General features: G+C 44.0%; 1 protein-coding gene across 1 annotated transcript; it reads right to left on the reverse strand.

Moving 5' to 3' along the window:
- Positions 1-750: 750 nt before the first annotated feature.
- On the reverse strand, positions 751-24,170 carry LOC122933147 (high-affinity choline transporter 1-like). Its single transcript, XM_044287959.1, has 8 exons — positions 23,993-24,170; positions 17,911-18,024; positions 13,548-13,703; positions 6,555-6,703; positions 5,445-5,588; positions 3,934-4,087; positions 2,403-2,620; positions 751-1,251 (listed from the first exon to the last, which is right to left on the reverse strand). Exons 1-8 carry the CDS (start codon positions 24,168-24,170, stop codon positions 751-753), a joined length of 1,614 nt encoding a protein of 537 aa, XP_044143894.1.
- Between the last annotated feature and the right edge of the window lie 2,065 nt (positions 24,171-26,235).

Genomic DNA, 26,235 nt, shown 5'->3' on the forward strand with positions numbered 1-26,235 from the left:
ATATGCCGTGAGGGGCCCGGCATATAGGGGGCATTTAAAAGTCTTGGATAACCCCTTTAAGAAGCATTGCTGCCAAGAGTGCTCAAGTGTGGCACCCTAAAGTTAAGTACCATGTGACTGTCCATAAAAAGTGGACTACACATATAGCTCACTAGTGCCTTTATTTTGGATAAGACATGTTAACAAGATACTGTTCCTGCTAACAACGTTCCTGTTTGCGCTTCCAGTTTTTATGTGTTCCTATACGTACCGCTTGTGTAAAGAGGCTATTCTAAGACATCTGTACTGCAAGCACTTGCTGAAAAAGTTTTCCAGTAAAGTCCTCCCTCTGTCTCAACCTGGTGTGGAAAGTAAGTGGACTACCATTGCCCCCCATTCCCTAAAAGGACCCCCACCGATCTAATAATGACTGCCTATCCTGAGGATAGGTCATCAATATCTTTGCACTGCACAACCCCTTTAAGATAATTATAAGGCAACTGTTAGATACCGAGCCTTGTATGCCTGAAGATCTGCTAGATGCTTCAACAAGCATGTCTGAGCCTTCCATCTTTTCATTTTGGGTAGAAGTCATCGCCTACTGTGAAATATTTTAGGCAAAGCAATTTTTATCATTAGCCTTTTGCAGCCAAACGCCTATATAATAGATTACCGCTCTACTATTATTTACATTGTAGTATTATCATTGCATACAATTATTTTTGGGAAAAAATATATGGACAGTAGTCCTCTCACAAAGTTCTCTTAGCCTCATGTGGTCTGCAAGCCCACATGCTCCTCTAGTTCATGTTGAGCGAGGCGAGACGGATCCTTCCGAAATACATTGCACACATCCCACTGAATCGGCAAAATCTTCTTCATGAAAAGAACCTGTGCCAAATACGAAGTGACGATGATGGTGATCAGACTAACCAACATAGTAAACGTCTTAAAGGGGAATAACTGCACATAGGTATCATCAACAAGGATGCATCCTGGGTAGTGGAGAGCCGGAGGTATTTTTAAGGAGTTTTCTCCACTGAGAAGTCGTAAAATAAAACCAATGAAAAATCCAGCTGCGGAGCCGTAGACGTTGGCGCTGGGAAAGAAGAGGGCGCAGCAAAGTTGTGGGAACAGCAGAGCATATACAAGCTCCCCACTCAGGAACCAGAGATCATATATAGAGTTGGAGTAGAACGCCAATCCCATGCCTGCAGAGCCCAGCAAGACCATTGACAGGCGCATGACCCATAAGACTTCTCTCTCGGAGGCCTGCAAATCAAGAAGATAAACCCTTATATTATATTCAAGTATATCATAATTCAAAAGTACTTTGTGATGTCCATTATGGTAAGTGTATTAATCATGCCAACAGAGGCAAGAGCATATGTACCATAGACGAAGGTACTGTGGGACCCTTAGAAAGAGAAGATTATTACTATACTATTAGATGGTGAGAACTTGGTGTTGGACCCTCTCAAGGGGAACTGCAAACAAGGGTGTGAAGGGGAAAAACAGACACTAGGCTCTTCTGTCCCAGGGCACCATAATGGGTGGCACACTTTGATCTTTCCTATGGGGTTGTCTCTCTCTTCCATGTATGCCACTGCCAGAGTATGTTGGAAGAGCTTAAGGTTGTACTCCACTATACATTCAATGAATTACCTATTCCTTTACACAATATACTTTAGACTAGTATCCATCTAAACCCATTATAGTCTTTAGGCTCATGGTTAAAGCAGTTACCCTAGGACCAAACCAAACTTCAGTTGCCCCATTCCCACGTGGCTGGCCGTTCCCAGGCTTGCATTCCAACAAATGTGACCTCGAAAGCCAGTGATTGGCCGCAACGGTCAAGGGAACAAGTCACTTCTGGAACAGTGAGGACCAGAAGTTGCCGAGAATGGGGCAGTGGTTCAGAAATAGGAGGCCAATGAACAGGTGAGGTGTTTTTTATTTTTTTGTGTGGTCCAAACTGCTGACAGACTGGATGTTCACCCCTGGAGACCTTTTCTGCTGACTCCCCAGCATGGCTGGACCCAAGGTGGGAATCATATTTACCTGATCCCCGTATCTGGGTTCCAGCTCCACTGTTCTACCTTCAGCGTCGCAGGTCTACCCATGTCAACATCCTGTTGGATGCAGGTCACGTGGCTGCAGCAGTCAATGAGTGACCACAGCGGTGACATGTCACCCATGCGTGACATGATTCATCATGGGTGAGATGTCACCACTGCTGCCAGCCATTGGCTGAAGCGGCCAATTAACCCACGTCCAATCAGAAGTTGCTTTCTCTACCCGTGCCCATGATCGGACAAATATATGGGTAGCAGACTGGCTGAGCCACAGGGTCGGAGATCATCAGTCTAGAAATATTGGGATAATAATAACATATTCTAGCTGACAATCATGTTGAAACTCACGTTTTTTCTTAACATCTTCTTGTAGATATTGTAGGCAAACATAGAGCTGGCTGACAGAAGCGAAGAGTCCGCAGAGGACATAACAGCCGCCGCTATGGCTCCCAGCCCAGCAACTGACACATAGGTTGGACATAGGTACTGGAGAACTAGCGGAAGAATCATATTTGCCTCATTCCTCTCATATGGTGTTGGCAAGCCATAGCTGGTCTGGTTCCAATCTGAATGAAATACAGCACATGGCAGATGGATGTCATATTAAAGAATGCTGCCATTGTATAAATGTGTTAAATTAACTTAAAGGGGCATTCCCATCTTAAAATGTTATGGTATATCCCTAGTGTATGCCATAATATTCTGATCTGTGTGACCTCTGCGATCCCCACCAATCCCAAAAACAAATGGACAGATGTCCCTTTGACAGGCTTCCTGCACAGTGTTGCTCCTGGAGGCACCCACCGGAGGCACAAAGTCTCAGATGCAGTGTTCCCACAGACTAAGGGATACACAGGAGACTTCTGGTTTGCCGCTTCGGTAGGTTGCCTATATGCTCATGCCCCTGACTGTGGCTGTCATGACCTTTCTGGAAAACTATGCAAGAGATGACTCAATGCACACAGGAGAGTAAGTGATTGCTTTCCGAGGCTTTTAGAAAATTTAGGAAAACTCTGTCTGAGCCTGAGAGTATGTAACGCTGGCGCCATTTTAGAATGCTGGACCTTTAAGAGAGGGAACGCATGAGTCCAGAGTACAGGAAGCAGGACACAGAGTCTATTCTACTTTATAAAACCTGGAACTATGAGAAGGTGCCTGACCAAAAAGGTTCCTAGCTTGTCTAGTCCCTGCAAAGGTGTGCCTGAGCTCTGCCTGTTGACAGTGTTTCACCTATTCAGCCAAACCCTGTGCCACCTGCCTATACATCGGCTAGTCCGCTGACTATGCTTTTTCCTGTCTCTTGCCCGCCTGGGTTAGCTCTCACTGAATGGAGACTACTTCAAGAGGTAGCTGTCTGGTGGTTCCCCTGCAGTGAACACCAGATCCCTGTAGAGGGGTGAAAAGGTGAAGACTAGGGGGGCCACTTAGAAAACTTCCTTAGGAGTAACCCTAAGCCGAATCTGTTCAGTGGCACAGTAGGTCTATATCCTTGGCATTGCAGAGTACAGGTGGGCTGTAGGAGTGTCCTGTATGGCTTCCTCCATTAGTAATGACCATATGGGTAAGATTTGCACGGATGTCATGGATGGACCTATGTTTTCACCGCAGATTTTACTGAAAAATCGGGATCCTTTTATTGCTCCAGAATTAGCATGCTGTCGATTTTGAAAATCCACAACATGCTGATACTTTTGTACTGTAAACTGACACATCTGAACATGACCTAAAGTCACTTTCCTCCATACAACCTCTATAATTTCTAAAGTCTCCACAAATTAATGAATACATTGTGTGATGTTCTGAGGAGGTGTATTATTACATGCTTTAGGTTTACATCGGACTACTGGTGGTTTTTACAATGGATCGGCCATGTACTTACCAGTGGAGACAGCAACAGCCCCAATGAGAATAGATGGAATACCCATAATGGCACAAAGAAGTCCTGAGAGATAGGAAGTCACCACTGCTTGCTTGGAAGACGATGAAGCGAGGACTCTCTGAAAGTAAGTCTGCCATGCAATGCCTCCCAGACTCTGAAATTAAAAGTATAAATTATCTAGAGATATCCAAGATTTTATAATCTGGTACCAAGGTAACTCCATTAAATTGGGCCTATTAGTAAGAGAGTGGAGACCGTCATTTGCTTGATCCATGCCATAAAAGGGTTGACCAAACAGGTCAACCCCCAGTTGTTCACAAAATGTCCAGCTTCTGGAACCCCTGGCAGTCAGGAAGCTGTCAGCCCTAGTCTGCATAGTGTAACATGTTGACTTCAGCGGGTGGCCATATAATATAGGAGCAGCCAAGTCCTTCAGAGTGGGAACTGCTCTTCATAGCAGTTCTTCAGCCTAGATATTAAAAGGGAGCCCCAAGTTCAAGGCCTGTGTTTGTGATACCCATTTGGCCTAAGTGATAGATTGGACATATAGACTTATTATCCTTTCTGTCCCCACCCTCTATCAGAACCTGGGCCCCTCTAATGTCTAGCAGCTTTCTAGAACATGGCCCTAGAGTATGTATTGTATATGAAAAGTAGTTAGTGAGTTGCTTTTAGGAGTCTTTTTGGTTGAGCGACCCTATAAAAGGGGCAATCTAACAATGTACATTCATAAGCATAGGAGTTGTGTAATTCCTATACCATGTTGCCGTCACAGAGCCATTGAATTTAGCTGCCCCAGGGAATGTGTTTTTTTAAAAAAAGGCACTCATCTCTTGAAGGGAGCTCCATTCCAGCACCGAGGTTCCCATCCTTGCTGTTTCCAGAACCCAGCAGGCAGGAAGTATGGCATCCAATCCACGGTCTTGTCTCTGCTGCTTTTGGTCCTTGATGTGATGTCCCATCCATGGTCACTTGCATTGCTGCAGTCATTCACTGGCCTCAGCGATGATGTGTATCCAAGCAGCAGGTATGGTTTCAGTGGATATGTGCCACTTGGCGACACATCACTGCTGAGGCCAGTGAATGGCCGCAGTGGTGCATGTGACTATGGATGTGACATCATGAACATGATGACATCACATCACCAGTCCACCAAGGAGTAGAAGCAGCAGCTAAAATGGAGCTCCTTTCAAGAGATGAGATTAGTTGTTGTTTTTTATTCATTTCACAAACATTACTGGGGTCAATTCATTTTGGTTTGGGGGTCAGACAACCCCTTTAAATTATAAAATTCTAGTCATCTGCTTTCACCACTAGGGGGAGCTGATATAGCTATCACAATAGAAGGGTTGTTCCAAAAGTTCTTGTGTTGAACTATTTCTGGCTAACGCAGAGATCTGAAATGTTTGGGGGGGGGGGGGGGGTTATATATATATATGTATATATATATATATATATATATATGTCTCATGATGTTGTGCTGGACTCTATTCAATACCAAAGTAACTTACCAGAAAAGCCAAATCATCCAACCATCTTGCAATGTACTCTGGTTGTATATTACCAATCCAGGGCCCTTGGTACACTCCATGCACTGCTGTGTAAGCAATGTTTTCAGATGCAGAATTTAGAAGAGTAAATGGTACACAAATCCACTACGTTTAAAATAAGACAAATGATTAGTATTCACTTCAAATTTAATAAAAGTTAAAACAATAAGGAGCAGAGCTCTGTTTATCATTTCTTCTACCCAAAATGCAAAAATGGCCTATAAACTTTTTTTTTTTTTTTTATCGTATCAGCCATTTTGCAAAGTGACAACAGGAATTGCAGTCATATTAGTTGTCACCTAGACCAGGATTGGGTTGGGGGGGGGGGGGGTGGTGGTTGTTAGGCAGGGTATGCAGTAATTTCTTCTACCTTACTAAAAAATCACCTCTAAACAGTTTTATCATGGTGGTCATTTTGAAAAAGTGATAACAGGCAACAGTCCAGTATAGGGATGGAGTTGTGACAATCAATGAGATAAGTGATCAGCGGTTCACTGCGGTGGAAGTGAAATCTGATATTGTGTCCCTTGATTTGGACGATACTAGATCATCAACCTATTTATATTATTTTATGATTGGTCATGTCCTCACTGCCATCAGCTTATTTCAGGATTGGGATTAGTGATGATTAATTTCTTATAGCTTTTGGGAGACTCTATATTTCTGATACACAGATCCTAATTTCCTGCATAGTCATTCAATTACTAAATTATGCCTCCCGGCAGATTCCACTAGAGGGAGCTCACTGTGTACAGAAAAACGATGCAGTAAGCTCCGAAGCTCCCTCTAGTGGTGCCTGTAAGCATACAGAATTTGTCATTGGACTCTTTCGATGTGTTGAAGGAAGCAAGAAATTCGGAGCTTGGTCTAAGAAAAAAAATTATTCACTGAGAATTGGGTGCACATTTTAAGAACAATCTGAGCCAATGTCACGGATTTTTCTCTACTATACCCTAGACCAGATATCCTGCCATCACAATTCAGATCTCCGATACCCCACAATAGGCTAGCTGATCTACTTTGGTTTTATTCTAGCTCCAGTTATTCTAATTGTTCTCACATATCACTCACCAGACTGACTAGCATAAAGAGCAGCTGGATGACGTCCGTATAGGCGACGGAATAGAGGCCACCAAGCAAAGTATACAGGATGACGGTACAAGCCGATATTATAATGGATAAGTATCCTTTGACATCCAGGATAACCCTGACGGTGGCTCCTATAAGAAAACACAGGGCTGATTAATCAATGCATCTCATTCTGTAATGTTTGGCAGAAGGTTCATATCAGGGAGCAGCCTGAGATTACAGGTGTAGCTATGGGGGTGAGGACGTTGCAGGTACATCTGGGCCCTGGTGCCAAATGTCCCTCTGCTACATAAACCAGTATTATAAATGGCATGTTAGCTGGGGGATCCTCTTACAGATTTTGCATCAGGTCCAGGAGTTTCAACATCTCTGTTCCTTATTTGAAAGGGTTGTCTAACCTCCAAAACAATTTTGCTTTGGCCCTGAATGTGCTAAGCATGGAGAAAAAATGCAACTTAGGCTACTTTCACATTAGCATTTTCAATTCCGCTATTGAGAGCCGTCATAGGAAGCTGAAGAAAACGCTTCCTTTTTGTCCCCATTCATTGTCAATGGGGACAAAACAGAACTGAACGAAACGGATGTAACACCCCAGAGTTGTGTTACTAAACTCTTCTACCCCACTACAATCTGTTAAGAGCTTTTACCTTGTCATCTGATATGATTTTACATTATGTCAGTCACAAATGTGCATAAACCATGTTAAATACAATTATTGTTGTAATTTCCATGTTCACCAGCAGGTGGCTTGGTAAGGACTTAGTTTCAGTTTAGTATTTCTAAGCTGGAATGGTTCATTCCAGCTTAGCTCCCCCTTTGAGGAGGTGTGGACTATTCCCACAGCCTACACCCTGGGTGGAGAAGGAAGTTAGTGAGGAGTGCAGCCCACCCCCTGCTTAAGGGTAAGGGTTGTGTGTTAGGAGCTACCGATATAGGGAACAAAGCCAGGACCAAGTCTCATGCTGAAACATTGATCACAATCCCCAGCCTGAGCCCTGCAGCGTCAGCTGGATGAAGCAAGCAGACAACCTCCAGTTCCAGGAAGAAAGCATTCCCTGAGAATATAACTGTGAGTAAAGTCCAGAGACCCAGGAGAAGCCATATTCCTCCTCAGCTAGTCAGTCCCATAAAGCAGAAGATAGAAAGAAGTGCAGAAGCCAAATTCCTGCCACAGTTTTAGATCTACTAAGCAGACGTCCTTTCCTGCAAGCTCCAGGTTTATAGAGCAGAAGATTCATTCCTGTCAACCATTGCTGAAAGCCTGCTGGGACCTAAGACCAAAGCTGTACCTTGCTTGGATGAAAGTTACCCTCAGTAAAGACAAGTTTGAACTTTACCAAAGGTCTGGACATCAATTTCTGCTGCAAGAGCCCTCTATTACTCCTACTATCACTACACTCAATTTATTGCAAGTCAGCCAGGAGTCCAGCCGTACCCAGGTAGGAGACACCGTTGACACCATTATCATCACCATACAGAGATACTATAGGTAATCCTACCACTCTGGCATTCCTAACCTGGGACGTGACTTATAACACCTTGGGAGGGCCCTGTGATAGTACCCTGCGCACGCTGCAATTGGCGTCACGACAAATACTGAACATTTAACAACCCGTTCCTAGCCACTGCATAAGTGGCATCATTAACAGGATCGAATTAAATTGTGTCCTTATCCCTGCCTAATAGGATTGAATTGTGTGCCTATCCCTGCTACAAGGCCTGCAAATTGTGCCAAAAGCCCCAAAATTTACTTTATTGACTTAATTGCGGTGCCAGAAAGCGCTACACAGTGCGCACCAGCACTTCAAGGGTTAATTCGCCATATTCGTGTAATGGCGCCGCTTCTTCATGCCCTTCAGAAGCGGGAAAATTCAAGAACGCCCTATCAAGAGCGCGAAAATGATGCCTACGCCCCTCTAGAAGTGGGAACTCTCAAGCCTGCCCACCAAGAACTTTGCAATGTGAGCCAAGGGAGTGAAGACTCCTGCCTCTGGGCTCCAGCCTCCTTCCCTGTACTGAGTGGGAGAGAAAGAAACATGGCACTCCCATCACCTAAGTGGGACCAAATGGCGATACGGGGAGTACCAGTGTACGAGGTTCACCTACCAGAGATCCGGGTCTCCCAGCTTGTGAAGAGAGCTGGCCCCAGTGCTTTTGGAGTGTCCCCGGAGGCTGTGAGTTCCTCAACTGGTGGCGAGATGGCCGCCGCTGCTCTAATAAAGATGGGCGCCGTTCCTGAATCCGCTCCCGCGGATGATGACGTTGCGTTTGCAGTACGGACCCCAGAGGCTGTGGATCCCTCCACGACGGCCGAGTGCACGGACCAGACGTCCCCCAAGATGGCCAAGGACAAGCCTGCTCCTGCGGAAGCCACCGCCAGCAAAGCTGCCCAGGCCCCGGAGATACCTGCATCACCGACTGGCGTCCCAGCTCCAGACACAGCCGCGACCACCACCAAGCGCCAGCAAGAGACACCGGAGTCGGCCGCGACATCAGGTAGTAGCAGTCCCGCTCCCTGAGGCCCCAGTCCGAACCGTAGCTGCCCCTGCACCACGCCTGGTGGGTCCCGCCTCTTCCACTAGGCCAGAACAGGCTTCGCTCCGCACGCTTGCTGGTGCGGCGGAGGCAGCCGGAGCTCCCACTCCGCCGCCCAGAAGAGACAGCCCCCGGCCAAGCCACCTTAGCCCGGAGGTCCCGCTAGAGATAACCAGCCTCACTACCCAGACAGTACCAGGAACCGCCACAAGAGGTCAGTGGAGCTCCATCACAGTAGCAAAGTGGTCACCTGGCAGGATGACCTTGCCCGATGGAAAGCCCGCAGATGGAGTACATTACAGGACTTGCTAAAGAGAGCGGAAGAACGGAAAAAGATAGAGAGAATGTTTAGTGGAGAGGATGACTTGTCAGAAAGAAGAAAACGCATAAAAACATACAAAGAAATTGTGGAGGAAAAAGAGCACAGAGAAAGGGAATTGTATGAAGCCTTCAAGACTTTTTCTCAGCCGCCCACTGAAGACAGCACACCTGATATGAGTCTACCTGAACCTCCAATTACTGAAAGCGACCTACCTACCAGTGACGAGTCCACTGATACTGCTTCACGCACTCCAGAGCCACCACCGTATCCGGAGCTCTTTGCTATGAAAGACCAAGGGTCCGTCCTTTATTGCTGTCCAGAGAACCTGTCACCTACAAGGAAAAGGCCCAGGCCTAGAGGATGAAGCTGCAGTTCCAAGTTCTGCCACAGAATGCCAACAGGAGATCGCAGAGGAAGTTTCTGCTGGAGTTACAGCTGGTGAGATTACACAGTTCAAAGAAGAACTTTTGCGTCCTCGAATATGGGACCCAGGAGGAATATTTCCAGACTTTTCTGTGAGGAAAACTACCCACTATGGCAATTGACCCACTACCTTGTGTGGATTACAATTAACTCTATTGTTTCCCGTGGATTACAAGTGACTTTTAGTGTTTCCAGAGGATTCCAGGAAAATTATGGACTTTTTGTTCCAAGCACTTCAAGAAAAAGGACTCAAGCCATATTTGAGCGTACTATTGATTATTGATTGCACTAGTAAATGCATAACGTCTTTGTACTATGTTTTTGCACTCAAATTTACAGGTTAAGCAACGTTCAAGTATTATCTGCCCATTGTGTGTATTCTCTTCTAGGTGCCGCAATGTGACCTTCATGCACTTATTGTGAAATTGCACTTAAACGTTTGCACTTAGCCAGATATGTAGCACCTTACTTCTGTGTGCCTTGCTTTACAGCTCTTGTTCTCTCCCCCCTTTATACGGACTGCCTATCTGGACGTTTAATACTAATGGCCTACACCCGGTGTTATACACCCATTGGTACCCAGGGTAGGACCAAGTGGTAAGTCCTGGCAGGTCTAGTAACTACACGGGTAACCCTGCTGCTTTGGAATGGTAAGCGGTGTTTTTGACCCCTCCTTCCCGTTTGTTATTTGTTCAGGTATGCTCCCATCCTGAGGTGTCTTCCAGGAGTTTCATGGGATTATCATACCCTCCTCCTGTGACATTGCCAGAAGCGCATGGAGAAGCTAATACCTCCCCTTCTATGCCTTTGCCTAAGGTATGGCGCCCCAACCTTAGAGCCTTTTAGCTACCCATAGTCTGATATGATTTTACATTATGTCATTCACAAGTGTGCATAAACCATGTTAAATACAATTATCGTTGTAATTTCCATGTTCACCAGCAGGTGGCAGCAATGGCTTGGTAAGGACTTAGGCTACATCTACACGACAACAAGTCGCGCGACAGATAGGGTACAACTACACTGCAACATTTGTAGCGCAACATTTTGTTGCACCAATGTCGCACGACAATTTTTATAATGGCAGTCTATGGTGTTGCACTGCAACATGCTGCGACTGCAACACAACAGTCGCTGAAAAATCCATCTCGAATGGATTTTCTGCGACTGTTGCGTCGCAGTCGTCGGCATGTTGCATGTTGCAGTGCGACACCATAGACTGCCATTATAAAAATTGTCGCGCGACATTAGTGCAACAAAATGTTGCGAGACAAATGTCGTGTAGACGTAGCCTTAGTTTCAGTTTAGTGTTTTTAAGCTGGAATGGTTCATTCCAGCTTAGCTCCACCTCTGTGGAGGTGTGGACTATTCCCACAGCCTACACCTTGGGTGGAGAAGGAAGTTAGTGAGGAGTGAGCCCACCCCCTGCTAGGGGTAGGGTGTATGTGTTAGGAGCTCCAGATATAGGGAACAAAGCCAGGACCAAGTCTTATGCTGAGACATTGATCACAATCCCCAGCCTGAGCCCTGCAGCGTCAGCTGGATGAAGCAAGCAGACAACCTCCAGTTCCAGGAAGAAAGCATTCCTTGAGAATATAACTGTGAGTAAAGTCCAGAGACCCAGGAGAAGCCATATTCCTCCTCAGCTAGTCAGTCCCCATAAAGCAGAAGATAGAAAAAAGTGCAGAAGCCAAATTCCTGCCACCGTTTGAGAGCTACTAAGCAGACGTCCTTTCCTGCAAACTCCAGGTTTATAGAGCAGAAGATTCATTCCTGCCAACCATTGCTGAAAGCCTGCTGGGACCTAAGACCAAAGCTGTACCTTGCTTGGATGAAAGTTACCCTCAGTAAAGACAAGTTTGAACTTTACCAAAGGTCTGGACATCAATTTCTGCTGCAAGAACCCTCTATTACTCCTACTATCACTACACTCAATTCATTGCAAGCGAGTCAGGAGCCAGGAGTCCAGCCGTACCCAGGTAGGAGACACCGTTGACACTATTATCATCACCATACAAAGACATTATAGGCAATTACACCACTCTGGCATTCCTAACCTGGGACGTAAGTTATAACACCTTGGGAGGGCCCTGTGATAATACCCTGCGCACGCTACAATTGGCGTCACGACAAATACTGAACATTTAACAACCTGCTCCTAGCCACTGCATGGAGTGCACCAGAATGCATTCCATTCTGTTTGGTTGCGTCCCCACCGCGGACAGAAAAACGCTGCAAGCAGCGGTTTTCTGTCCGCGATGTAATGAACGGATCCGGTTGTATTATGTCCTCTACAGCCGTGACGGATCCGTCATAAACACCATTGAAAGTCAATGGGGGACGGATCAGTTTTCTATTGTGTCAGAGAAAACGGATCCGTCCCCATTGACTTACATTGTGTGTCAGGACGGATCTGTTTTCTCTGACACAATAGAAAACGGATCTGTCCCCCATTGACTTTCAATGGTGTTTATGACGGATCCGTCACGGCTATAGAGGACTTAATACAACCGGATCCGTTCATGACGAATGCATGCGGTTGTATTATGGAATTGTAATGGAAGCATTTTTGCAGATCCATGACGGATCCGCAAAAAACGCTAATGTGAAAGTAGCCTTGCCAATTAATCGTTGCTCTGTTCCAGTGCCTAGACTCCTGTCTATGCTGATTCTGGTGCCCGACAGACCGAAAGTGTGACATATTGTCTGTAGTCACATAGATCTTGGCAGCCATTCAATGGACTCAGCAGCGTTGTATCCCAGAGCGGCACATGATCGTGGAGACCCAGTGGTCATGTGCAGCTTGCGGACCGTCACCACAGTAAATGGGTCAAGTGGTGCATATGACGATGGATGGGACATCATCACTTCCACTCAACAGGACATAGGAAGCAGCAGGGACAGGACCCTTGACTAGGTAAATGTTTTTTTTTTTTTCTTGATGCTTAGCACTTTCAGGGCCATAAGTAAAATTGATTTGGGAGTTGGAAAAGCCATTTAAAAGCAGAAGCGTTGAATCTCCTGGACCCAGGGGCGTAACTACCATAGCGGCAGACCATTCAACTGCTATGGGGCCCAAGGCAAGAGGGGGCCCAGTCTTAGTTGGGATTATCTCCTCTTCCACTGGAGGTAAAAACATGGTTAGGACTCTACCCTCTAAAGGAACAACTTTTAGTAAATGAGGCAGTGGAAAAACGGCCCAAGGGTCATTGAAAAGGGTTTAGGCAGAACCCCTCTGTCCTGTGTGGGGGGCCTGGTTTTATCCTTGCTGTGGGGCCCTTACTTCTCTATGTACGCCACTGTCTGGACCCGATGCAAAATCTTTAAGAGGATCAGTTCTGCAACACTATTCATGGCCGCTACCCAATGTACAGAGCGGTGCTATTCTGGTGCCTGTTCTGGAGCACAGTAGTCTGTTCAAATAGCTGGTCATGTGGATGTCGGATATTCATCACCACTCATCTTGTATTAATGACCTATCCTGCAGATAGGTCATCCGCATTACAGTTCTGGAAACACTCTTTAAGGATATGGCAATGGTACCACTCCTCCAAGTGTCTTCCCCAGGTCAGTGAGTGGTAATGAGTTGTGACATGTCTCCAAGATTCTCATCTAGTTCCATTTGACTTGTCCACTAATGGTTATTCCATGACCTGGGTCATTTTGTTGCTAGCAGTGTTGAAATTATGACTCACCCAACGAAGAAAGAATTGATGCAAACCAAAAAATGTCTCCCAGCAATGGTGGAATAAACAGAATACTCCCCATTGTATCTCCAAAGGTTTCCTGCAGGGGATCCATCATCGTCACGTAATTTTTAGATCTCATTGGCTTAACAAAGAAAAATGCACCTGGAAAATATGCAACCGCACAGAATTATCCAAAACACATACACATGTAAGATGAGAGTGGTCAAGATTAATGCAAAAGATCATCAACGTGTGGGGACAAGCACCAACCCTATAAGGAGTTGATAGGAGAAACTAGTCAATGATATCAAATATGCCCGATCCTTCTTTCCTTGAACATCTACCATTGGGAGACAATCAAGTCATTCCCATGCCCATAAGTTGGTTGCTCCTGCTTTATTTTTACTGGAGCCAATCTGAAGGAAATTATAGTCTAAGGGGGCACTATAACTTTTGGGGGCACTTTGCTTTGTACAATTATTTTCCTATGGCACTAGTATTTTTATGGGACTATCTATACGGCACTGGTGCAGACAACTTTTATCTAATGCAGTGATCCTCAACCAGTGGCTCGGAGCCACGTGTGGCTCGCCATGGCAGTCCTGACTTATGACTATATGTACCGGCAATTGACATTGTTGCACACTTATCCTAGATTTACCACCAAACAGTGCCAATGTGGAAGGTATAATACCAGTTTTAAATTTCACACCTAAGTATCTATCAGCAAATGTTTGCAATTACATGTTTTTTGTTTCTATACATTCAAAATTTCTCTCTTCTAATTTGAATTGGCTGTTGCTACCGACGATCACTGAAAGTTGAATGTGGCACACAACATACAAAAGGTTTGGGGACCTCCGCTCTAATGTATTGTTTAGATCCATCTCCAGGCTCGTTCAAAGCTGGGAAGACAATAGTCTTCTGTGTCTCTCAGGTGCTGGAACATGGTGGCATGATTCTCATGATTTTCATGTTTCCAAAAATTTCTAAATTGGGTCTACATTAGTTGGTGGCAGGTGTTTCAGATGATTCAGATTGTGCCGAATTATACCTTAGAGGCTAAGGACACCTTTGGGGGCTATTTTTTTAATATATCAATTTACTCATTTTGGACTAAAAATAATGCTTTCAATTGGTCTTTATTAAAAATTTTGAACAGTTTTGCTTCTACAGCTTTCAATTTCGAAGCATTTCCAGACTAGCATACGGTCTGCTTCACACTGTCTGCTTCACACTGAATCCATCAGAGAACTGCTCTGTCGGCTCGTTCTGTAGTCCTTAGTTCAGACTCCTAACAGCTCATAAACACTCATTTAAGGGTACTTTCACACTTGCGTTTTTCTTTTCCGGCATAGAGTTCCATCCTAGGGGCTCTATACCGGAAAAAAACTGATCAGTTTTATCCCCATGCATTCTGAATGGAGAGTAATCCGTTCAGGATGCATCAGGATGTCTTCAGTTCAGTCGTTTTGACTGATCAGGCAAAAGATAAAACCGTAGCATGCTACGGTTTTATCTCCGGTGAAAAAAACGGAAGACTTGCCTGAATGTCGGATCCGGCATTTTTTCCCATAGGAATGTATTAGTGCCGGATCCGGCATTCAGAATACTGGATCCGCCCTTCCAGTCTGCGCATGCGCAGACTGAAAAAAAGCTGAAAAAAATAAATGTCGGATCCGTTTTGCCGGATGACACCGGAAAGACGGATCCGGCATTTCAATGCATTTTTTCGAATCATCAGGCATTTTTAAGACTGATCAGGATCCTGATCAGTCTTACTAATGCCATCAGTTGGCATACGTTTTGCCTGATCCAGCAGGCAGTTCCGGCGACGGAACTGCTTGCCGGATCTCTCTGCCGCAAGTGTGAAAGTAGCCTAAGTTATATTATTATCAAATTTAGGCTACTTTCACACTAGCGTTTTTGCTGGATCCGGCAGGGTTCCTCAAAAACGCTTCCGTCATGATAATACAACCATCTGCATCCGTTATAAACGGATTCGGTTGTATTATCTTTATCATTGCCAAGGCGGATCCGTCATTAACTCAGTTGTGGACGGATCAGTTTTCCATTGTGTCAGATAGTGTCAGAGTTAAACAGATCCATCCCCATTAACTTGCATTGTGGGTCATGACGGATCCGTCTTGCTCTGCAACCCACGACGGAACGAAAACCGCAGAGTGCTGCGGTTTGCTCTCCAGTCTGGGAAAACAACCAAACGGAACGAAATGCATTTTGGAGCATTACGTTCTGTTCAGTTACGTTTTGTCCCCATTGACAATGAATGGGGACAAAACGGAAGTGTTTTTTCAAGTATTGAGACCCTATGACTGATCTCAATACCAGAAAATAGAAACACTAGAGTGAAAGTAGCCTTAGCTATAATGAGTGTTTATGAGATGTCAGGAGTTCAGAAATAAGGGCTACAGATTGAACTGTCTGAACAGTTCCCTGGTGGATCCAGTGTGAAGCAGAGAGCAATAGTCTGTAGATGCAGTGAAAGTGAAAGCTGTAGAGGAAAAATGTTGGACATTTTTTATAAAGACAAATTGAAAAAAACACCATATTTTTAGCCCAAAAAATGCAGATAAAAATTGCCCCCAAAGTTGCCCATAGCCTCTAAAACTGATTGCCTATCTACTTTTTTTGCTATTGTTAGGGGTGGTGGGTGTGGACCTACTGTGCCAACTAACCGGTTTGACTTTGGGCTAAACCTAAGGGCGTTGTCCTGGCGGTCCCCTCGTATTGACCCTTTAAAGGGGTTGCCCTGGTTCAGAGCTGAACCCAGACATATCCTCTTTTCCACCCAGGCAGACCCTCTGGAGATGAGCATCGGTGCATTTCATGCTCTGATGCTCTCCCTTGCCCTGTACTGAATCGCTCAGGGCAAGGGCTTTTTCATTAGATCCGGTGAGTTACCAGGTCCCTACTAGGTGGAGGCTTCTGCCTAGCAGTGAGCCTGGTGATGTCACTAGCATTGATGGCCAGGCTTAAGTGCTGCCCCACCCTGTAAAACAAGCTAGTGCAGTGCTAAAGCCAGCTCATCAGTGCCAGTGGTTTCACCGGCAACACTGCTAGGCAGAAGCCTCCGCCTAGCAGTGAAAAATGTAAACAAAAAAGCCCTTGCCCTGTGCAAGGTACAGTACAGAGCAAGAAAGAGCATCAGAGAATGAGATGCTCTGATGCTCATCTCAGAAGGGCTGCCTGGGTGAAAAAGGCGACCCCAATGAACAGAGATCTGGACATTGCTGCAGGAAACCAACCAGGCCACTATCTCCTGGAGTAGATCTGTTGTAGTTGGCAGCTGACCCACAGGGGCCAGAGATACCAGTGTAAAGCACCAAAGGATCAGGCAGCACTCGTAGTCAGCAGACAGGCTGAGGTCAGGACAGGAGAAGTTTGTGCATATTCAAGAGATAGATCCAAGGGCAGGGCAGGCAGATAAAGATCGGGGTCAGGACAGGCAGAATAACAGTAAACAGGCAGAGATTTGGTATGTGGGCAGACAGACTTAATAAACACACCTTTGCTGGATAATTAGAGGACTAGGAACCTAATGCTCAGGCAGCCTCCCACTGGAGAGGGGGAGAGAGGGGAGTGTGCCTGGACAGCAGGAGAGCAGCCAGTGTTGGTAGCGCTACGCCCTTGCCCATAGGCGGTAAAGGGGAGAGTGGCAGGCATTGGATTCCAGCTATCATAGGCACAGTAGCTCATCTGTACAAGCAGCTAGGATTAGAAAAATATGGCTGCCTGCTTCCTAAAAGAGCCATACGTGCAGAGGTTGTAAGATTGTGTCTAGTATCATAGCTTGGCCTCATTCTTTCAATTGAAATAAACAGGTGTGTGGCTTTTGTTTTGTTATGTTTTCTAATCCTGTACAGTCCCTTTAACACAGGCATGCTCAACCTGCGGCCCTCCAGCTGTTGTAAAACTATAACTCCCACAATGCTCTGCTGTAGGCTGATAGCTGTAAGCTGTCCAGGCATGCTGGGAGTTGTAGTTTTGCAACAGCTGGAGGGCCGCAGGTTGAGCATGCCTGCTTTAACAGGACATACGTACAATGGAAAGCACTAGTTAACTTTAGGAGACTCATGAGCTGTGCTGCCCCTTTAAGCCTGGTAAACCTATGATGTTCAAGGCAGTCTTACTCCTGAGTGACACAGTATGATCGCTGATTTTTTATTTATTTTTTAAAGCCAATTAATTGTAACGCAGGCATCGACCAACTGCATAATTTTATATCAAACAGTTAACACGGTGCATAAATAATGCTGACCTAAAGAGCTCCGTGATAAATGCAACTCTGCTACATCGTGCGTGTTTTCCACTTGGGTATCATAGTTTAAGCATTAGGCAATCCACTCACCTATGATGAATGTTGCTGCAAATCCTAATGGTGCATGAACCCAGGCAAGTCCTTTTGTAGGAAGGTAAACGATTTCTGCCGTACCATTGATATACGCACCGCCAACCCATGTCGCTATGCAAAGAGAACAGAAACTGTAAATGACACTCTGCTGTAAGTTCGAGGTTAATGTTGCTGCTTTCTATGTGCGCAAATATCTGCTTTCAAAATTTCTGCTGGTTGCCCTTGGAAACAGACAACAGTTCCACTTCGCTGTCAGCCATGTGACCTAACAGCTGAGCTCCCACAATGCACTGCTCTCTGTAACAAGAAACCAGCAGAATTCAGAATTTAGCTCACAGTATTTGAGGGTACATAGAATGACCGCTTCTTAGTGGCTGTTCTATGTACTATGTTGTGGGACAAAAACAAAGCAATTACACATTTAAAAAAAACATTAGGAGCATGTTTTTTTATTTTTTTAAAATGTTTTTTAGAAGAAAGGGAATCGCTAGGTTTTTTTCTCCTGTCATTCTGCTGTTTAATTTGTTGGTATATCTTTATCCCTCAAGGACATGGCCTTGTAGGGGTTGTTTGGTTTTTATTTTGTAATTCCCAGCCACCTAGCGATACCTGTAAAGAAATCCATACTTACCTACTCCCTGCCGCTCTGTTCCGGCTCCATGGCTCCCAGGCTGTGTTCCCTGGAAAGGGTCACGTGCTCTGCTGCAGTCAACAACTGGCCTCAGCTGTGAAGTGTGCCCAAGTGGCACGTCACTGCTTGGTTGCATAATGCTTGGGGACACGTCACTGCTGAGGCCAGTCATTGGTTGCAGCAGCACACGTAATACGTTTGTGCAGAATTTGACAGGTTGGAACCAGTGGCGTACCAAGAAATGACTGGGCCCCACAGCTAATTTTTTTATTGGGCCCCCCTTCCCCAGTAATTTTTTCGCAACCCCTTCCTTTCATGCCGCCCCCATTCCTGTGGCTAGTAGAGATCGCTCTCACAGACCAGGCCTGGCAGCTGTTCCATCTGTTTTCTACAGTGTAATACTGTTGAGGGGGCCCTGACAAATCTTTTAGTCCTCCTCCTCCTGGATGGGCCCCTTCTAGGTCAGGGCCCCAAAGCAACCGCTTCCTCTTCTTCCCCTATAGCTACGCCCCTGGTTGGAACACAACATCCAGTAAAGTCAGCATGGGACTCATAGAGCCAGAACAGAGAAGCGGGGAGCAGGTAAATATCTCTTCACAGTTACTGCTGGGCCAAAGGTTTAAAAAAAAAAAAAATGCTGGATGACCTCTTTAAGGAAGCAATGATTTTTATTTATTTTGTTTTCATTGTCACATTGTGAAAGCCTAATTTTTTATTTATTTTTTGCAAAGACTTACAAAGGCTCCATTGATTTGAGCTAAAAGTTGTAGATGCATGGGTAAATAAAGACATCCATATTTTTTCACTATATTTTTGGAGTGATGCCTCTTTTTCCTTATTCTATCTATCTATGAGCACAATAATCAATCCTGAAAGATTTGAGAAAGAACCCAACTGTAACAGCAAAATACCTACATGAACAAGATTCTCTGTTAAAAAAAAACACTAAACAAAAATGGGTTTCATGGAAGGACACCTAAAGGAAGCCTCTGCTGCCCAAACAAAACACTGAGGCGCATCTAAAGTTTGTTCATCATGACCTCTTGGATATTTTATTTGCACATTGTTATGTTTGGAAAGAAAAGAAAACTACATGTCAACACCAAACCTCATCCCAACTATGAAGCATGGTGGAGGGAGCATCAAGGTTTGGGCCTAGTAAAGGGGGCATTATGGTATGGGGCTAGTTGAGGGAGCATCATAGTTTGGGGATGGTGGAGGGAGCATCATGGTTTGGGACTCAATGAGGGTGCATCATGGTTTGGGGCTGGTAAAGAGGGCATCATGGTTTGGGGCTCATGGAGGGTGCATCATGGTTTGGGGCTGGTAAAGAGGGCATCATGGTTTGGGGCTTGTGGAGGATGCATCATGGTTTGGGACATATTAGCTGCCAAAGGTCCTGGACATCTTGCGGTCATCAATGAATGCTAAGGTACATGAAAACAATTTACAGGAGGCTGTAACAGCAGTCATCCATGACCTCAATCTGAAGTGGGTGATGCAACAAAACAATGACCCAGTGGTTGAAAAAGAAGATTTGTGTTTTAGAATGGTCAAGTCAGAGTCCTGATCCTAAAGACAATGGGCCCCTCAGGGTTTTTTTTTTTAACGATTGCATTTTACTAATTTTGGGCTACAAAAATATTTTTTCAAGTGTTCTTGATATAAAAAATTTCAGCAGTTTTTGTTAAAAATCATTTTATTTGCAGACTATTCCTCCTGAGTTCTGTCAGCTGACAGCTTAAGTGACGCCTTATCTCTAATCTCCTGACTTCATAAACAGTTCTTATAATTAAACTGTCATCAAACTGATAAGAATGTAGCTTAAATGAGTGTTTATGAGGTCAGGAGATCAGAGATAAGGCTTCACATAGTCCGTCAGCTAATGGAACAAAGGAGGGACAGTCTGAAAATACACAGATTTTTAGCTGAATGTATCACAAAAACTGCTTAAAATTTTTAATAAAGACCAATTGACAAAATGATTTTTAAACCAAACTGAGTAAAATGTAATCATAAAGAAAATTGCCCCAAAGGTCTCCATAGCCTTCGACCGCCTCCGGACCACCTAACGCAGGATCGCGGTCCGGAGGCGGCTGTCCCAGGCAGAGTGACGCATCTATGCGTCATCTCGCGAGACGCAAGACTTCCTGTGAACGCGCGCACACAGGCGCGCGCGTTCACAGGAACGGAAGGTAAGCGAGTGGATCTCCAGCCTGCCAGCGGCGATCGTTCGCTGGCAGGCTGTAGATGTGATTTTTTTAACCCCTAACAGGTATATTAGACGCTGTTTTGATAACAGCGTCTAATATACCTGCTACCTGGTCCTCTGGTGGTCCCTTTTGCTTGGATCGACCACCAGAGGACACAGGTAGCTCTGAAAAGTAGCACCAAACACCACTACACTACACTACACCCCCCCTGTCACTTATTAACCCCTTTTAACCCCTGATCACCCCATATAGACTCCCTGATCACCCCCCTGTCATTGATCACCCCCCTGTAAGGCTCCATTCAGACGTCCGAATGTGTTTTACGGATCCATGGATCGGATCCGCAAAACACATACGGACCCCTGAATGGAGCCTTACAGGGAGGTGATCAATGACAGGGGTGTGATCACCCCATATACACTCCCTGATCACCCCCGTCATTGATCACCCCCCTGTAAGGCTCCATTCAGATGTCCGTATGTGTTTTACGGATCCGTGGATCACACATACATGTGTGACAATAAATGAAAAGTTCTATGAACTCACTATGCCCATCAGCGAATACCTTAGGGTGTCTACTTTCCGAAATGGGGTTATTTGTAGGGTATTTCTACTGTCTGGGAAAAGTTGTCTTTTGCCGAGATATTTCTCTCACCCAGCATCGATATATGTAAAATGACACCCCAAAACACATTCCCCAACTTCTCCTGAGTACGGCGATACCAGATGTGTGACACTTTTTTGCAGCCTAGGTGGGCAAAGGGGCCCACATTCCAGAGAACACCTTTAGGATTTCACAGGGCATTTTTTACACATTTTGATTTCAAACTACTTCTCACGCTTTAGGGCCCCTAAAAAGCCAGGGCAGTATAACTACCCCACAAGTGACCCCATTTTGGAAAGAAGACACCCCAAGGTATTTCGTGATGGGCATAGTGAGTTCATGGAAGTTTTTATTTTTTGTCACAAGTTAGTGGAATATGAGACTTTGTAAGGAAAAAAAAGAAAAAAATATTTTTCCCGCTAACTTGTGACAAAAAATGAAAAGTTCTATGAACTCACTATGCCCATCAGCGAATACCTTAGGGTGTCTACTTTCCGAAATGGGGTTATTTGTGGGGTGTTTGTACTGTCTGGGCATTGTAGAACCTCAGGAAACATGACAGGTGCTCAGAAAGTCAGAGCTGCTTCAAAAAGCGGAAATTCACATTTTTGTACCATAGTTTGTAAACGCTATAACTTTTACCCAAACATTTTTTTTAATCAAAGACATGTAGAACAATTAATTTAGAGAAAAATGTATATATAGATTTTGTTTTTTTTGAAAAATGTAACAACTGAAAAGTGAAAAATGTCATTTTTTTGCTAAAATTTCGTTAAATTTCGATTAATAACAAAAAATTTAAAAATGTCAGCAGCAATGAAATACCACTAAATGAAAGCTCTATTAGTGAGAAGAAAAGGAGGTAAAATTCTTTTGGGTGGTAAGTTGTATGACCGAGCAATAAACCGTGAAAGTAGTGTAGTGCAGAATTGTAAAAAGTGGTCTGGTCATTATGGGTGTTTAAGCTAGGGGGGCTGAGCTGGTTAAGTGACGCCTTATCTCTAATCTCCTGACTTCATAAACAGTTCTTATAATTAAACTGTCATCAAACTGATAAGAATGTAGCTTAAATGAGTGTTTATGAGGTCAGGAGATCAGAGATAAGGCTTCACATAGTCCGTCAGCTAATAGAACAAAGGAGGGACAGTCTGAAAATACAGAGATTTTTAGCTGAATGTATCACAAAAACTGCTTAAAATTTTTAATAAAGACCAATTGACAAAATGATTTTTAGACCAAACTGAGTAAAATGTAATCATAAAGAAAATTGCCCCAAAGGTCTCCATAGCCTTTAAAGGGGTTTTCCAGAGAGATATTTTTCTTTAAATATGGGATGGGAATAGCTTAAAAATAAAACAAAACAATCAGTATTCCCTTCAACAATCCCCTAGAGCTGCTGTCCATCTCCGGTCCCGGCTACTCCACTTCCTGGTGTCGAGCTCGACACATAGGAAAAGGCTTGGACTGTTGCTGAGCCAATCGCTAAAGGGGAGAGGAGCAGAGACTGGTGCAGCGGAGAGAGATTGGTGAGTACAGACCATGTTTTTAAAATAAAACCCCTTTAACCCTATTGAAATTCTGTGGCATGACCTGAAGGGTCTGTGCACGAAAGGCGTCCCAGAAATGCTCATGAACTGAAGCACATTTGCAGGAAGGATCTGCCAAATCTTATAGTCAGAAAGATGATTGATAATAAAGGGAAATTTACTGGTTATTCAATTCAAGGGTTCACTTTCTTTTTCTGTCTGCGGATGCTTACAGAATCTGCTCAATAAATGATATGAATGGTACAACTGCTTGTGTGTTATTAGTGTACATTGTGCTTTCTGGGATTGTTACTTAGATAACGATCAGGCCACATTTTTATTAGTAAATATCAATGCAGAAATCCAGGTAATTATTCTTCCACCTGTATAAATCTATCTATCTAATATCTATATGTCTATCTACTATCTATCTATCTACTCTATGTCATATCCTATTTATCTATCTCAATCTATTATTATTTTTTCCCCAATTCATTAATTCCCTTTTTTTTCTTTTTTTTTACTAATTATGTCCTATGTTGAGAGACCCAAAAACATAATCCCTTCCACTTCACTGAAAACATCCTGAACTTCCTGACTAATGTACTATTTCAAGGGAAAAAAATACCTAATTGATGAGGATTTGAAAATGTAATTAATTAAACACAGGAAACGTCAATAATACTGTAGAAAACTGAAGAATTGATTATATTTCACATTGTAGGGATAATGCTGAAGGAAACTAAATGCAACAGCTCATAAGACGAGGATAATTAAAATGCTCCACAATACAGGGTATACAGCTAAATGTGGGAATCTAGAGCACAGACTAATGTTTTTCGGGTATTACAGGACGACTAATGGTACATTCAGTAGTCTAGAGTTTTATCACGGCTTCTTTCTTGCCTTCCTGTAACAATACCAGAACTTTATAGACCCATTAAAGTCAATGATCAATACAAATTAACTACTTGACTAGTTCTGCACCTTGAGTTGCCTCTTCCCTCTAGGATGAAGGTAACCTACCAGGTTTCCCTAAAACATGTTGGGTTCATTAACCTCTTCACTGTTGATCTCACAGACTTCAGTCATTGTATATTCTTACCTGTAGTTGTGAATAGCCCAACGAATATATTCAAGTTCCTTCCCCCGACAATGGCCACCTCAGTTTCTCTCATGTCCCTCTCTCTTCGTTTAGCTTTCCAGGCGGCCCAGAGACCAGTCACAAGGGTCATAGCATAGAAAATGACCACAGCTATCAAGCCAGGAACATTGAGTGCCATCTTCCTAACAGGTGTTCCCACAACTTTTTTTTTTTAAAGTAGATAGACAGAGGCAAGCATAGTAGAGTCACCGATGAGTCCTATGGTTCGAAATCCTTTAAAATTTCCGCACTCACGCTCGACTGATCTATATACTGGGTCACCATATGCCGCAGTAGTGCTGGGTCAGCTCATCTCCTAGACCTCCTGTACTTGTGTAAAAAAAAAAAGAAAGAAAAGAAACAAAAACTTTCTAGTCTCTCCAACAACAACTGGCAGGGGGGAAGTATTTGGCCAAAAGCCCAGGAGCTTCATTCAGATGTGGACGAAGAAGAATGGAGCTTGTATGTTCTTTTTATGTTTCTCTCATCTTTTTTGTTTCATCTTAGTTTCATTTACTTTGTTCTTAGACAATATTCAGAAGCATTTTAGGCAATAATGCTGAGCTTCATGACCATTGGATTTGAGGACATTTAAGTGTCACAACTAGGCCGGATATGTATTGGTCAGAAATGCATATGATAGCACCTAAAATTTACTTATCTATGTATTATTTCCTGGGCCTTTTTAGACAGGTGGTCCACAGCAAACATCAAAAAGGTTCATGCCTTCGCAGCCCTCTTCACCCGGTACAGTAGGACCTAGGGCTTGTCATACCGCTTCCATGACCCTTGGACTGATTGCCTCTCACCTGTTTGTGTAAAGCAAATATATTACCTATAATTATTTTGCTAATCAAAACCAGATACTGATGTATAATCTTTTTTTTATCTGATTTGAATTTTTTTCCTATTTTCCTGGACATAATTATGGGAGCGGCCACCTGGCCTGAGCTGCTATTAACAACATTCAGAGATATGCTTTCCAGAAGCCACATGATAGCACCATAGGAAGCTTTAGACTGGAGTTTTTTTTAACTTCTATGGGATAGTGTTGTGAGCAGGCTCTGTGACCAGTTCATTGTGCAGAGATGGGGAGTAAGCGAGATGTGATTCTCACCTATCATTAATGGTAGATTCTGTGATACCTGGTGGTAGATTCTGTGATATAGGGGATACCTGCCATTGTAATTCTGCCTGTGCTAATAAGGAGATGACTGAGGAAACGTAATCTCTACAGAACAGGATTTGTTAGCCTATGATGCGGCTCAGGGGCTGCAATGAATGCTGAAAGATTTCAAAATTTTGTTTAAATATTAATAATGGCATGTACAATTTTTTTAAAAAAATTACCAACATTCTTACGAAATGTGTGAACATAAAAACCTGACTTAAACAATAGACCATTTATTAGAAAAAGAGAATAGGCCAACTTAGGCTATGCCTCCTTTCTCCTCCCCAGCTTCCAAACAAGAAACGATTGCCTCCGTGATAAACCACCAATATGTGACCAATGAAGCTTGACCCCTGGAACCTCCTTTTAGATAGGCGATCAATCGAATTTCCTGGAAAACCCCTTTAAGTGGTACAGGTAGGTACAATTTGATTGAACACTTGTGACTATGTGCTTATAACAGGTGGCTCAGGTGGGCGCTCCAGTTTTTTGCCCCCAGAGGGTCTTATAGCTTTCTGATGCATCTCTACTACAGAAAGTTTTCAGCCCACGTCCATCTATTCTAGCACCCTTATTCATTGGACTAGGAGTGATAAAGAGAAAACCATAAAGCTTGCAACATCAGGACAACCCCTGCCCTATTAGGGTGGGAGGTAACTGCTTGGGTTCCCTCTTTGAGAGATACACTATATGACACACATCATATGGGGGGAAGTTACAGGTAACAGAAGGTTCTTAACTGACTTATCCAAAGTAAGACCAGCCCTGGTTGGTCAACATTTCTGTGACTGAGCCAATCAAATTGCCATCATCTACCATCTCTTTAACTTATCTTTTCCAATTAGCAGGATAAGTTGGACAATGAATTTGGACATTGGTGTACAGCTAAGGCTACTTTCACACTTGCGCTTGATCGGATCCGTTCTGAACGGATCCGATCATATTAATGCAGACGGAGGCTCCGTTCAGTACGGATCCGTCTGCATTAATAACTTTAAAAAATTTCGCAAGTGCGCAAGTAGCCTGCGCGGAT

This window comes from Bufo gargarizans, chromosome 3 (genome assembly GCF_014858855.1).
Source record: "Bufo gargarizans isolate SCDJY-AF-19 chromosome 3, ASM1485885v1, whole genome shotgun sequence".
NCBI lineage: Eukaryota > Metazoa > Chordata > Amphibia > Anura > Bufonidae > Bufo > Bufo gargarizans.